Here is a 13,920-nt window from a genome sequence, read left to right as displayed (position 1 = left end):
GTGGGGGTCATGAGGAAACAAGCTGTGTAGCTGCCCAATTGTTTGATTATCTGTCTTTGCTGCTTTCTTCCAGGCCAGCTTCATCCCCGATGTTGCCACATGCTGACACACACTCTCGCATTGAGCATTTTGCTAGCAGGTACCAGCAGGTTTGGATGTAGGTTGGGGTGGGGGTGGGATTGTAGGAAGACCACAGGGAGGGTTTTTTTTTAATCTGGACAAGGAGATTTGAATAAGGACCAAGGGATGTACACAGTAAAATGAGAATTAGACAGCAAAGCCCAACACTTAGGAGTGATTTCGGTAGCTCCCAAATCTAGTGATTCTATTGTGGGGTTAAGATGCTTGAGATGAAAGCAGTCCTCACATCTAGTTTTCCTTCCTGTTTCTGGTCTTTCCTTCCAGGCTTGCTGAGATGGAAAGTCAAAATTGTTCCTTCTTTAACGACAGCCTGTCCCCAGATGACAGCATGTGAGTTTCCACAGCTGCTATGTTTCCAGAAATAGCTCTTCTTGAGAACCTTCTGCCACTGGTTGAGAAGGGTATATCCCTAGGGGAATGGGAGCCAGGGTGGTGGTTAGGGTCATTGTCTCCTCCCAGGAGGGTGGGCTTCTTCCTAGGCAAAGCATTTAGTAAGACAAGCAGTCTTTCCCTCTATCAACAACCTCCCTGCAATCAGCCCAGGCGTTCTCTGCCAACTTCAAGAAAAGATTGTACCTTCATCTAAGTTTCAAAAGCAGCTATGTTTTTTCTGCTCAAGATACCAAAACCACATCTAGTACCATACCAATTTGACTCAAGTATGGCCAAAAGAAGGCCCGAGGAGGAGCCCTGCATCTCTAGCTCCCTAGAGCTGGCTTGCACAGATGATCTAGAGGCAGGTGCTTGCAGGGAACAATCTGATCCTGACTGGGATCAGATCCTTCTTAGAGGTGGGTAAGGAAAGGAGGGCAGACTAGGAACTTATTTGTTCAGTATATCTCAGGGAGCTGTAGAACTCAGAAGCTGCAGCATTCTGGAAATACTCTCTCATTGCCCAAATTACAGCTGTTGCCACCTTTGAACATTTCCACCCTTCCCCAGTGTGATCTTGTGGCATTTTCCTCTTTATGAGACTTAAAATCCAATTATCTGGCATGAGTCCTCAGTTGAGAGCTGAACCCCTGAGTGGTTTCTCTATTCGATACTTGCCTACTTCCTTTCTTCTCCCAACACCCATGCAGAGATGAGGACCAGTACCTGTTACGACATTCCAGCCCTATCACAGATCGGGAGCCAGCCTTTGGACAGCAGGTTCCATGCAGCATGGCCACAGAAAGCAAGGGGGAACTAGAGAAAATCCTGGCCCACTTAGAAGATGAGAACCGGTGGGTATAGTCATGGCTGGAATGTGTATGAGTTCCTGATGCAGACAGTTTCATTTTAAATCCTAGCACTTCCACATCTTATTAGTATAACTAGTTACTTATACTCCATGATCCTCCATTTCCTGATCTGTAAAATGGGGATAATGATAATTATTGTGAACTCAAAGTCAACTGTGAAGACCAAACAAGATCAGCCTATAATGTGTTAGCTCAGTGCTTGGCTTTAAGGACTCAATAAATAGTAATGACTCTTATTATAAGAGCCCTTGTAACTCCAGTTTTTCCAAGTACCTACTACATACAAGAATAGAGAATACAGAGCTGGGAAGGTGGCTCAGTGGTAGAGCGCTTGCCTTGCATGCCTGAGACCCTGGGTTGGATTCCTCAGCACCACATAAGCAAAAAGCCGGAAGTGGCGCTGTGGCTCAAGTGGTAGAGCGCTTGCCTTGAGCTGAAGAGCTGAGGGACAGCGCCCAGGCCCAGAGTTCAGGCCCCACGACCAGACCCCCCCCCCCCAAAAAAAAAGCTCAGGGAAAATGTCTAGGCCCTAAATTCAAGCTCCATGACTGCAAAAAAAAAAAAAAAGAAGAAGAAGAATAGAGAATACAAACAAATACAAGCAAGGTGCCAGTGGCTGATTGTAGTAATCCTAGCCACTCAAGAGCTGAGGTCTGAGGATCACAGTTCAAAGTCATCCTGGACAAGAAAGTCTGTGAGACTCTTATCTCCAATTAACCAACAAAAAGCCAGACGTGAAAGTATGGCTCAAGTGGTAGAGCTCTAGTCTTGAGTGAAAAAGCTAAGGAACAGCACCCTGGCCCTGAATCCTAGCCTCTGTACTAGCATAAAAATAGCCTTCTCCTCCTGGTTTCTAAGAACTTTCTGTGCTGGAAGTAGAGAGATACTTATCACACAAAGTATCCCAGAGCACTGTGACATTACATACAACATTTGAGGACTGGAAGAGGGAAAGCAAAGATTACAAGGATGGCATTTATCTCCATATAATAGGGGTGGCAGCAGTCACCTGAGGAAGATTTGAGCCACTTTGAGGGAGGAAGTAGAATCTGCAGCACCTATTAGAACAGCACTCCACAAACATTAGCTGTACACTCAGGGCAATCGGAAAATACAGATTCTGATTGACAGGTAGGGGGCTGAGTTTCTTCATGTCTCACAGGCGGCCAGGAGATGTCCATGTCACCAGTACACAGCCCACACATTTTAAGTCTTTCAAACTGTGTTCTTCGGAGGAGGCATGCCCAGGAGGAAGTCTGCAAAGATAAATATAGAAATAGAAAAGTTACCTTTTCAGAACTTCTATAACAATCTGACTTTTCTATGAACATCCAAACCCATAATTACAGGACCTATCGTAGTGAATAGGCTACAGGTGATGTTTGCTAGTGGACCTAGTCATACATATTAAAACCACACATATCATTCCACAACTGAGTGGGGGGAAATTTTTGGTTTCTTGCTAAGAACAGTTTGAGAAACTTTGCATTAAAGAGTAGCAGGGAGCTGGGTGCTGGTGGCTCATGGCTGTAATCCTAGCTACTCTGGAGGCTGAGATGTGAGGATCACAATTCAAAGCCAGACTGGGCAGAAAAATCCGTGAGACTCTTATCTCCAGTTAACCACTAGAAAACCAGAAGTGGTTCAAGTGTTAAAGCCCTGGCCTTGAGCTGAAGAGTGCAGGGACAGTGCCCAAGCTAGAGTTTAAGCCCCACAACTGACAAAAAAAAAAAGAGTAGCAGGGAGAAGACCCTTAGAAATGTTGGGCAGGCAGTGATTCTATTACAGTGACCCCCACAAAAGAGTCATGTTCCCCAAAGCAGTCTATTCCTTTGGAATCTGTTTCCTTGATGATCCAGCGTGTGCCTGCAATGTGGGTCACACAGGAGGTAAGTTATAGAGAGAAGAAGCAAAATGAATGGTCTCTTATTTATGTTATGATATCCCCTGGAATTTAAATGTCTAGAAAGTGAGTAGGTGAGTCATTGGGCCTAGTGCTTCTTTTATTTGCAGACCATGTTTCTGCCTGATTTGAAGGTCAGAATTAATCCCTGAAGCAGCACATCAAAGCCCTGAGCCATTTCTTATGTGAATGTCAGCTCTATTTGCACAGAGGTCTCAGAAGAGCAGAGTACATGATACACATGCTGGAGAAGAAGCGGATGTGGCCGTTTAACAACAGCAGGGCTCTGAGTGGGGAATGGGCTGAGGAAGCACAGGGATTGCTTACCCTTGGGAATCATATGTCTTGACTTCTTTGTCCTTCCTTGGCAGGATTCTCCAGGGAGAGCTGAGGCGTCTGAAATGGCAGCATGAGGAGGCGGCTGAGGCCCCTACCCTGGCTGAGGGTTCCACTGAGGCAGCACAGGACCACAACAATGAGGAGCTTCTGGCTGAAGCCAGGATCCTCCGGCAGCACAAGAGCCGCCTGGAGACTCGCATGCAGATCCTCGAGGACCACAACAAGCAGCTAGAATCTCAGCTGCAGCGTTTGAGGGAACTGCTTTTGCAGGTGAGGCTGGAGACTGAAGGAATCTGAGCAGTTCTGAACATTGGTATGGAAAGTAGGGTTTGGGAGTGCAGCAAAAAGGAAGAAAAATCAGCTTCTTAGCTATGGCTGTCAAGTGACTTTCTGAAGAGAACGGGGCTGGCAGTTGGGGAGGAAAGTGGAAGGAAGGGCTAATAGGGACATATCCTCAGTTGTTTGTTATCTAATTTCTACATCACTTATGTGTCACTCTCAAGCTACTAAAGGGTTTGGGTCAGAGGGAGGACATCTTTGTTGTGTGTTTGCTGGTGCTGGGGCTTGAACTCAGGACCTGGGCATTGCCCCTTGGCTTTTTTTGCTCAAGGCTGGTACTCAATCACTTGAGCCACAGCTCCACTTAATCTTTTTGCTGGTTAATTGGAGATAAGAGTATCATAAACTTTTCTGTATAGTCTGGCCTAGAACCACAATCCTTAGATCTTAGCATCCTGAGTATGTAGGATTATAGGCATGAACCACCAGTATCTGGCTAGGATGAGAGGAAGGACTTTGAAAGACTCATCTCTTCACAACCCCATTGGAAATTGGTACTGATAGAACAAACTTCAAATGTCATCCAGAACATTAATTTTGCTAGTACAGCAGCTACTAGAAAGAAGCAAGTTGTACATGTTTGGCAAGAGAAAGATTATTGCAATAAAGTTACTTTCTGCCTCTTTTTTCTCTGAGAACTAGTATAGCTCTAGAATCAGACAGCCATGGATTTGAATATGGCTCTTCCAGTTAGTTACTATAGGGTGTTAGGAAAATTAACCTCACTCAGATCCAGTTTCTCATCTGTAAAGCAGGAATAATTATAATACCAACTTCACAGAATTGTGGTCAATATAGTTAACCTCAATTGTTCATTATGAGATAATGAATTCATTATGCCAGAAATACAGTATACTCTTCATAAATGTTACCCTTTATTGTCATTATGTGTAGCAGGCAATAGTACTTCTTGCCCTCTACCTTCTCCCCAGATCTTCCAAAAGATATTTTCTAAATGAATTCCTGGAGAGAGTTCTAGCACATGCTGTTATGTCATGAACCGAAGACCAGGTGTGCAATTCTATATTTCCAGAGAAAATTGGCTTCTAAATAGTTTATATATAGCTGAAAAGATAGCAAGAGACCTTTAGGTGCCCTGCCATCTCTCAAGAACTAGGAACCTTTGACATGTGTTGCTAAAGGAAGAAGTTAATGGTAATGGAATATTTTAAGAAGTTTCCTAAAGGGGGAAGCCACTGCTGGGTGCCAAAGCTTCTTAAAGTCTAAAGGTAGAGATGAACATGAGGTCTCTAAGTTCCCTTCTAAGCTGAAGAGTCTGTCAAAGTAACGTCAGGAAGGCAAATCCACTTAATCATACCTTACTTCTTGCTAGCCACCCACCGAGTCAGATGGCAATGGCTCTGCAGGCTCGTCCCTAGCTTCCTCTCCACAGCAGTCAGAAAGCAGTCACCGCCAGGAGAAGGGACAGACTACTCCAGACACTGAGGCTGCAGGTATGTTCCCCAGCTCCTCCTAGTCCTTTCCTTTCATGGGGTTTTCCTGCCTAGATTTCCTGCCCTAGGTTCTGCTAGGACTGGGACTAGTTCCCCCTCTTGATTTTAAGCTTAGGTTCAGAGATGATTGGTTGATTGACTGATTTGCTCCTATAAATATAGGAGATATTGTGAGTGCCTCCTACATATGCATCATTGCAATGGGAAAATGCACCTGCTTTAGGTTGGCACTTCAGCTGGTAATATCCTACTATGGTGTCCTGCTTTTACTCAAAGGAGTATCATGTTATTATTTTCCTCAATCTCTCTTTCCTAACTCAGATGATGTGGGATCAAAGAGCCAGGATGTCAGCCTGTGCCTGGAAGACATCATGGAGAAGCTCCGCCATGCCTTCCCCAGTGTACGAAGCTCTGATGTGACTGCCAACACCTTGATGGCCTCTTGATGGAACAAGATCCCCATCCTTATAGTCCATAGCCCTTTCCTGGTTCTGGTCAAATCCTTCCCTCAGCCTTCACCCAACCTTTCCAGTCCCCACTGGTCCTGCAATAACCAGAGTTATTTGGGCTCCAGACAGCAACAGGGATCTGGTTGTATGTGAGGTGGGTGTGGTGGAGGAGGGGTGGAAGAGAAGGGACAGAGAGACATGATTCCTCTAACTCTACAAACGTGTCCTTTCTCAAGTTTGAGACCTGTCCCTTACATTACCTTGCTGTTGCAGCCCAGGTAAATTGCACTTTTCTCATTCAGATGGGGAACAGAGAAATTGCCTTGCAGAACTAAGCAGTGTACAGTGGCTACTACCTTTTTTCTCCATGGGATTATGGACAGAGAGAGTCCTAATGGCTTCAGGGCACCAGTATTATAAATCCATAGAGATTGGCCCTACTAATTCAGGAAAGTGAAAAGGTATCTCGGAGACTCCCCTCCATAGTGCCCTGAATAAGTCTGGGAAGTGTGTGCTTTGTTACTTCAGCTCCAAGGCATAACCTTAACCCTTAGAATTCTGCCTCCATGTTGTTTCCTCCTCCAGTATTTTCAGTTCCTTCTGCCTTAGTCCCTGGCAGACCTTCTATGAGGCGGAAACAGTTCATTCTGGTTTCTATTTCCACCTTTCATTTGGAAGCATTAAAGAAATATTTGTGGGCTGAGAATTTTTCCCTGATCTTCCTCTTTCTTCAAGGCTTCAGCATTTCAAGAGACCCACCCTGAGATTCTCTAGAAACTCAGTCTAACCTATTTAAGTATGTCTTCTATACTTGGGGGATGGATCAGTGACAGCTTGCTCAGCAAGGGGATCTTCACCCTGGGGTGCCTGACCCTTTAGGCTGTGACCTTTTTCTGTCTTAGTCTAAATCAGGTGAGGTGGCTGGCGTTACCCCCCAGCTAATCATAAGGCAGTTGCAAATGGCCCTTCTGACTAGAGATTTCTTCCTAGGAGCCACTGGTCATGAATCAGAACACTGGGTGCTTTCTACTCAGATGACAAGGCCTTCTTGTGAATAACTCTGGAAAGTGAACCAATCCTCAAACCGAACTAACTCTTCCTAAGCCACATATACCATGACTTCTTTATCCAGCAACTGTTCAAAGTAGATAGTAGTGTAGGGGTGAAAGGATTAGGCTTGGAAACTTGGAACTGAGTCAGAACCCACTTAGGCTGCTTTCTACCAAGAATTATTTCCCCAGAGCCCTGCAGTAGACTTATTTGCCTGAGTTTATATACATATATATCTATTCTACATATCTACTGTACATCAGTGCTCTCTCAGCCTCACTCACATATTAAATTCTAATACTGCTTGAAGTATTAATGTTCTGCCTTGCTCTTTGTTAGACTCAGCCTCTAGTTGGAAAGAGAGATTAATCATCTTGGCTGTTCCCCTAAAAGGCCTCTGCATTGTTATTTGGGCTAAGCTGCCCTCAAGATCAAAATAACAAGAGCCTTTGGCCACAGGGGAGTTGTAACAGAACAGTCATTCTGTTCTCTTCACTTATTCCAAACTTGTCCCCTTTGACACCTGGACTTGGATGAAATTTTCTGGATATCCATTAACAATGATTCAGGTGCCAAAATAGAGAAGATCTATGTTCATCCATCCTATTCAAAGCAAAAAATCTTTGCCATGCTAAGACAAGAATACATCTTCTGGCTCCTTTCAGCTCCTAAAATCTAGCTCAGGGACTTAAGGAAAGCAGTGATTGCCAACATTATCAAAGAGTGACACATTTGGAGTATTGTACTATAATCAGGTAGTATCCAGTAGGGAAAACTTCTAGGAACCTAGATCAATCTGATCTGGGGAAAGTTGGATAGCCACTTGGGTTCTGAAGCCAAGGAGTCCCTTCACTAAGCCACAGGTTCATAGTGTCAGATCTCATGTCCCAATATCTGCCCCTGTTTTAAGGTCTCTAGCCATGCATGGTGAGCAGGAGATAGGTAGGCTTATAATACAGAGCCTGAACATCAGAGTGGGACATCTTTGTAGGAGTGTAGATTCTGAGCAGGAGTAAACCATTAGAAACTTGTAAATGACAGATATTATGGAACAATCTTTTATCAAGAAAGTTATTTCTTTAACCCCTACCCCACCCAAAAGCTTTGGGGCTGCTGAGAGCGTGAGGTAACTTTAATGGGCCAGGCATGGTAGAAAAGACATAGATTTTGTTATGTAGGATTTGGGCTGTAGGTGGATTGAAGCAGCAGGTGAAGAGATGAATTCTCACTAAGGGAGTCAGTGACATTTTGCTATCTTGTGTTTACATGTAATGCCTGAGGTGAGTATACTGTTCAAGGGTCCAGTGACAGTTGCTGCTTCATGTTTGGGCAGTCTGCCCACAGTGAGGCAAATGGATCTGTGGGCATTGTGTATCTACACTGGCGGTGGATTTACCAAAATGCATTGTATGTTGTTAGATATCCATTACGTATCATGTCTCTTAAAGGTGTACTATGTAATGTATGATCCTGTACTGGAAGGTGGTGAATGGAGTTGTTGGGTTGGTAGCCTACTGACTTGTGAAATTAGCCTCAGTGATCAGGAATGTGAATGTTTGCTGGAGTTGTTGTCAAATAGTAGAGAACAGTTCAGACTGACAATTTATTCTGGACAGAATTTGAATCGGCCAAAAAGCCATTGTAAGCCTACCTGTGATTCACATTAAGTGGCAATTGTTTGGGAATGTGGACTGGCTGGAGGATATTAGGCTGTGATAGGATTTCCTAGAAAGTATCCTACTCCAGAACACATACGTCCTTCCTCCAAAATGGAAAAGTTGGATTCAAGATTCTCAAGTGCTCATTTCCTTCTAAACCCTTCTCTATTGAGTTTCTGGTATCCCAGGAACTGGGCTAGTTGACTGTGGAAATAAGGAACCAAGAGGTTAAGCAAAGTCCAGTTCTGAGATATGATTTCTCACTAGATTTATTTTAAAGAATACCCCTACTGCCTGAGGTGTATGTTTAAAAAGGATTTGAGCTACATGTGTAGCCAGCTTCAGGCTAGATCATTCTTTGAGCTTATATTCTCAATGGAAGCATTGTAGTCTCTGGGAGCCTTTCTGGATAAGCATTCCATCCAATTCCCCTTGACATATTTGACAGATAACAAAGAATATATCTGCCTTAACACAAACAGGGAGATAAACTGAGGGTACTGCTCTAGGGATGTGGAGACATGGCTCCTCAGCTGGGCAGTTCTATCTTTGGGCCTTCCTGCCAGAACATAGCCCTTGAAAACAAAGAAATACTTCAGTGACTTCTACTGTTTTAATACCAGTGGCTGTGTGAGAGCAAAAGGCTCAAAGCTCCACTTCCAGTGTCTATCTTCTGCCACAGCTGCTGTCCTTGGGAGGGGATCTGATAGAATTCCTTGTTGTTCCCAGGGCAGGACTGAGGGCAGACTGAAGCTGCAAAAACTGGTCATAAGGATGAGAATTGCGTAAGGAACTTGGCAAGGATGGGCCAGTGTAGAAAAGATTGGGATGAAGAGGCAGGGCTGGAGCATATTGGTTAACTTCGATTGCCACTCACAGTGGTGCTTTTTTCCTTTATCCTTGAATTCTGCTTTGAAGAATAAATTTGTATTTAGTTACTTTGGTTCTTTTGGTTATTCTGATCTGATATTTTATACAATTTTCTTCTTTGGGGGTGGGAAGAAAGGTTGAATCAAGAAGCGACAAGAACACTGAAAAAAACATAAGGCACCAGATTAAGAGCAACACCTATGGTATTAAAAAGACATCCTCTTTGGCCCCATGTACCACTGTTGCTTGGATAGGTAGATCTTCCCCCAAATTAGCTAGTTTTCACCTCACAGAATGAATTCTAGAGAGTAATGGTTCCTACATTGCATCCTTACCAATCTGAATTTTCCCATCAGCTGAATCAATATAAGAAAAATTAGGACATTCCAGTGAGTTTTCATAAAGTTATATTTATTGAATAAAGATCTATTCTTTTTAATTTTTATTTTATTGTAAAGATACTGTACAGAGGGGTTACAGTTACATGAGTAAGGTAATGAGTACATTTCTTGTTGAGTATTGTTTACCCCCTCCTTTGTTGTTCTCCCACTAAAGTTCTATTCTTTATTCTGAGATTTTGGCTATATATGTATTTGTTGTTAAAATGTCCCTATGAATTGATTATATGTGATATCTCTTTAATTTTTTTTCTAATCCTGAGCTTGAGCTCAGTGCCTGGGCAGTCTACCAATAGAGCCATACATAGCTCTACTTCTGACTTTTTGGTGGTTAATGGGAAATAAGAGGTCTCACAGACTTTCCTGCCTGGGATGGCTTCAAACTGTGATCCTCAGATCTCAGCCTCTTGAATAACTAGGATTACCAGCACAGCCACTGGTTCTGGTGCCCAGCTTTAAAAAAATTATTAGACTATACTAATTATACAAGAGATTCACTGTGATTGTTCCATAGTACATGATGTCCATAGTATATGATAGTCGATAATACATGACGTACCTTGATAAATTCACACTCTTCTTCCTTATTTTCATCCACAACAATCTTTTATTATAGATTTTAGTGGATTCATTATGCTATTTCCATATTCATATAACTTCAATTCCCCCATCGCCCTCTACTTTTCCAAGTCCCCATCCCACTAGTTCTTCCCAACAGTCCTCCTATTATATTTAATTATTATTATTAAGGTCTATATTCTAGGTGAAAAACATGATCCCAACACTCTATATGCATTTATGAAAATTGATTTGCATTTTCTTTATGGCTGAGAAAGTTGAATATTTCTTTATATCTGTTTTGGCCATTTGCTCTTCTCTTAAGAACCAGCTGCTTAATTCATTTGCCTACTTATTAATTGGATTATTTATTATTTTGTCTTTAATTTTTTTAGCTCTTTCTATATTCTGGATATTAATCCTTTATGAGATAAATGGTTTGTAAAGATTTTCATTCCATTCTGTAGGTTGTCTCGATTCTGGTAAGTATTTTTTTGCTGTACTGAAGCTTCTTTTTTGTCAGTTATGGAGCTTGAACAAGGCACTGTCCTTGACCTCTTTTGCTCAAGGCTAGTGTTCTATCACTGTAAGCCACAGATCCACTTCCAGTATTCTGGTGGTTAATTGGAGATAAGAGTCTCCTGGACTTTCCTGCATGGGTGGCTTAGAACCATGATCTCATCCTCCTGAGTAGCTAGGATTACAGGCATGCGCTACCAACGCCAGGCACAGAAGCTTTAAAAAAAAACAAACAGATTTTTTGGGGGCTGGGAAGGTGGCTCAGTGGTAGAGCACTTGCCTTGCATGCTCGAGGCCCTGGGTTCAATTCCTCAGCACCACATAAGCAAAAAGAAAAAAGCTGGAAGTGGCACTGTGGCTCAAGTGGTAGAGCGCTAGCCTTGAGCTGAAGAGCTGAGGGACAGCACCCAGACCCAGAGTTCAGGCCCCACGACCAGGCCCCCCCCGCAAAAAAAAACAAATGGATTTTTTATTAGCGTACATTAGTTGTATGGAGGAGGGTTTCATTGTGAACTTCCATACATGAATATAATGTATCCCATCATATTCTACCACTATCACCCATTCTATCACTCTTCCTTTCTCTCCCCCATTCTGAAACAAATTTAACAGATTTTATTGTTACATTTTCATATATACAGATAGAGTTTGCCATTTCATGGCAAAATAAAACCTTTTCTGTCCCTCTTCCCTATCACCAATCTCTCATTTCTCACCAATCCATAGTGGTACTGTCCAGTAGAAATGGCATATCATGTACATGATTTAAAATTTTCTAAATAGTTTAAAAGTAAAAACAGGCAAAAATTTAATAACCAAATGTATCCTTTCAACATGTAATCCATTAATATTAATTAAAACAATTGCTGAGATATTTTAAAGTCTTTTAAAACTACATCTTCAGAATTGTCAGGAAATCTTCTGGTGATAAAACCAGACACTCAAGCCAGATGCCAGTGGCTAATGTCTATAATTTAGCTTCTCAAAAGGTTGAAATCTGAGGATCATGGTTTAAATCCAGCACAGGCAAAAAAAGGCCCTGAAACTTTTATCTCCAATAAAAACTACCAAAAAGCCAAAGTGGAGGTAGAGCACTAGACTTAAGCACAAGAAACCCAGAGGTAGAGCCCAGGCCCTAGGTTCAAGCCCCAGTACTAACACATACACACATACACACAGAGTGAATGCAAAATTAGTGATCATTTCAGCTCCCTAGGTCCATTGTCTCATTTGCAGCATAACTGATGGAATGACCTGGAGTTGAGTAATTGAGAAGACACCAGTGCAGCAGTTTTATGGCTTATACCTAACCCACCTAGCAGAAAGGCCTATACCCTTTGAAATGTGGGAAACAGATGAGAAATTATTTCATGGTAGCCAGCCTTTATAGGAAGGCAAATGAAGAACCATGTTGTAGTCACCTCTCACAAGATTGCCTTTCTTCTGATTCTGACAAAAGTCAGAATCATTGAGCTATTATAAAAGAAAACGTCATGAGGAATGTGTGCACATCTGTATGCATACCCATGTGTTCAAGTAGGGTGGAGAGGAAGAAGCAAAGCTGATGACAAGGGCAGTAGTGAATGTATCCCATGGAATACATTGAGAAGTGGCAACAGAGGGGGCAGAAGGGCACTGAAGACACTCTAACTCCCCCCTCAAGTTGTCAGACTCATCACCCTGCATCTCAGCAGAGCTCTGGCTGCTTTCAGGCTACAATATTGGACAGAGCTCTATGAGAGCTCTTCTACCTTGCTTACTCCTGAATGCCACCTTAGTAAGTTTGGGTTGAATTACCATGTAATAGAATGAGTAGGTGGTTGCCCTTATATACAGATTGGGGCAGTGAGGGAAGCATACTAAGAATACATTTCCTAGAGCAGTACTTTTTTGTCAGTTAGGACCACATCTGCGGCTAGCTGGGCTATGTCTAGAAAACCCTTAGATGCTTCATGATGATGTGTATTACCACCCTTACTGTGGAAATAAGAGTATCTAAGAGGTATAGGGCTTGCCCAGGGGAAGTGGCAGAACTGTTCATTCCATCATAAATCAATCCAAATACCAGAGCTGCCATTTGTATCACTCCTCTGTATCCTTTGGTTTTCCCCATTCTTTAGAACTTATGCTTCTTCTTTGGAAGGAGATGCACCTTGTCATTTCCTAATCATAAAATGCTGTGGTTTAAATGTGACCCTTAAATTCACATAAAATATCACCTGCAATGTGCTGATCCTAATGGGTGAAACTTAGGAGGATGTCTAGGGTCACTCAATGAACTTAGTACCCTTATAAGACGCTGGAGGGAGCCTTGTTTGCCTCTCATCATGGTAAGGTTGCTCAAGATAGCAGTGTCTTTGAAGCAGACATACGCAAATAAGCTGTCTGGCATTCTAGGCTACATTGCATTGGCTGATGCCTTAATTTTGGACTTCCCAAACTCTAGAACTATGAACAATGAACATATTGCTTATAAATTACCCTGCTATATTTTTGTTACATCACCCTGAAAGAAACAAGACAGAGCTTTCTCTTGTCTACTTGTGGTATGAGTATGTTTCTTGTTTAAATATGTTTAAGAAGATAACAGCAGCCAGGCACTGGTGGCTCATGTCTGTAATCCTAGCTACTCAGGAGGCTGAGATCTGAGGATTGTGGTTTGAAGTCAGCCCAGGTAGAAAAGTCTCTGTGAGACTCATATCTCCAATAAACTACTCAAAAAAGCTGGCACTGGTGCTGTGGTAGAATACTAGCCTTGAGCGCAAAGAGGCTCAGGGACAGCACCCAAGCCCTGGGTTCAAGTCCCAGGATCAGTAAAAGGGAAAAGAAAAGAAAAGAGCAGATCAGAGCAGGATAGCAATTAGGGCCTGGGGATTTAGCTAGTGGCAGAGAACTTGCCTAGCAAAACCTTTCCAACATCCCTCCCAAAAGTTGACAGAATTTTAAAGGATTTTTAATTTTTTTATTTTGCTTAAAAACACATCATACAATCATAATA

The 13,920-nt window shown here is 42.6% G+C and overlaps 1 protein-coding gene across 6 annotated transcripts in view; it reads left to right on the top strand.

The window, feature by feature from the left end:
- Drp2 (dystrophin related protein 2) overlaps positions 1-7,228 on the top strand; it is a 50,023-nt gene extending 42,795 nt beyond the window's left edge. For all 6 annotated transcript variants that reach the window (XM_070040066.1, XM_070040068.1, XM_070040069.1 and 3 more), the window contains 6 exons: positions 74-139; positions 406-471; positions 1,224-1,367; positions 3,660-3,897; positions 5,300-5,420; positions 5,742-7,228. In XM_070040066.1, the coding sequence (XP_069896167.1) occupies positions 74-139; positions 406-471; positions 1,224-1,367; positions 3,660-3,897; positions 5,300-5,420; positions 5,742-5,866 (760 nt within the window). In that variant the 3' untranslated portion in view covers positions 5,867-7,228. The remainder of the gene's footprint in view (positions 1-73; positions 140-405; positions 472-1,223; positions 1,368-3,659; positions 3,898-5,299; positions 5,421-5,741) is intronic.
- The last annotated feature ends 6,692 nt before the right edge of the window (positions 7,229-13,920 follow it).

This window comes from Dipodomys merriami, unplaced genomic scaffold (assembly GCF_024711535.1).
Source record: "Dipodomys merriami isolate MVZ:Mamm:240054 unplaced genomic scaffold, mDipMer1.0.p SCAF_3, whole genome shotgun sequence".
Lineage (NCBI taxonomy): Eukaryota > Metazoa > Chordata > Mammalia > Rodentia > Heteromyidae > Dipodomys > Dipodomys merriami.
The sequence above is the reverse complement of the archived record's forward strand: the minus strand, read 5'-3'. Positions and strand labels throughout refer to the sequence as shown.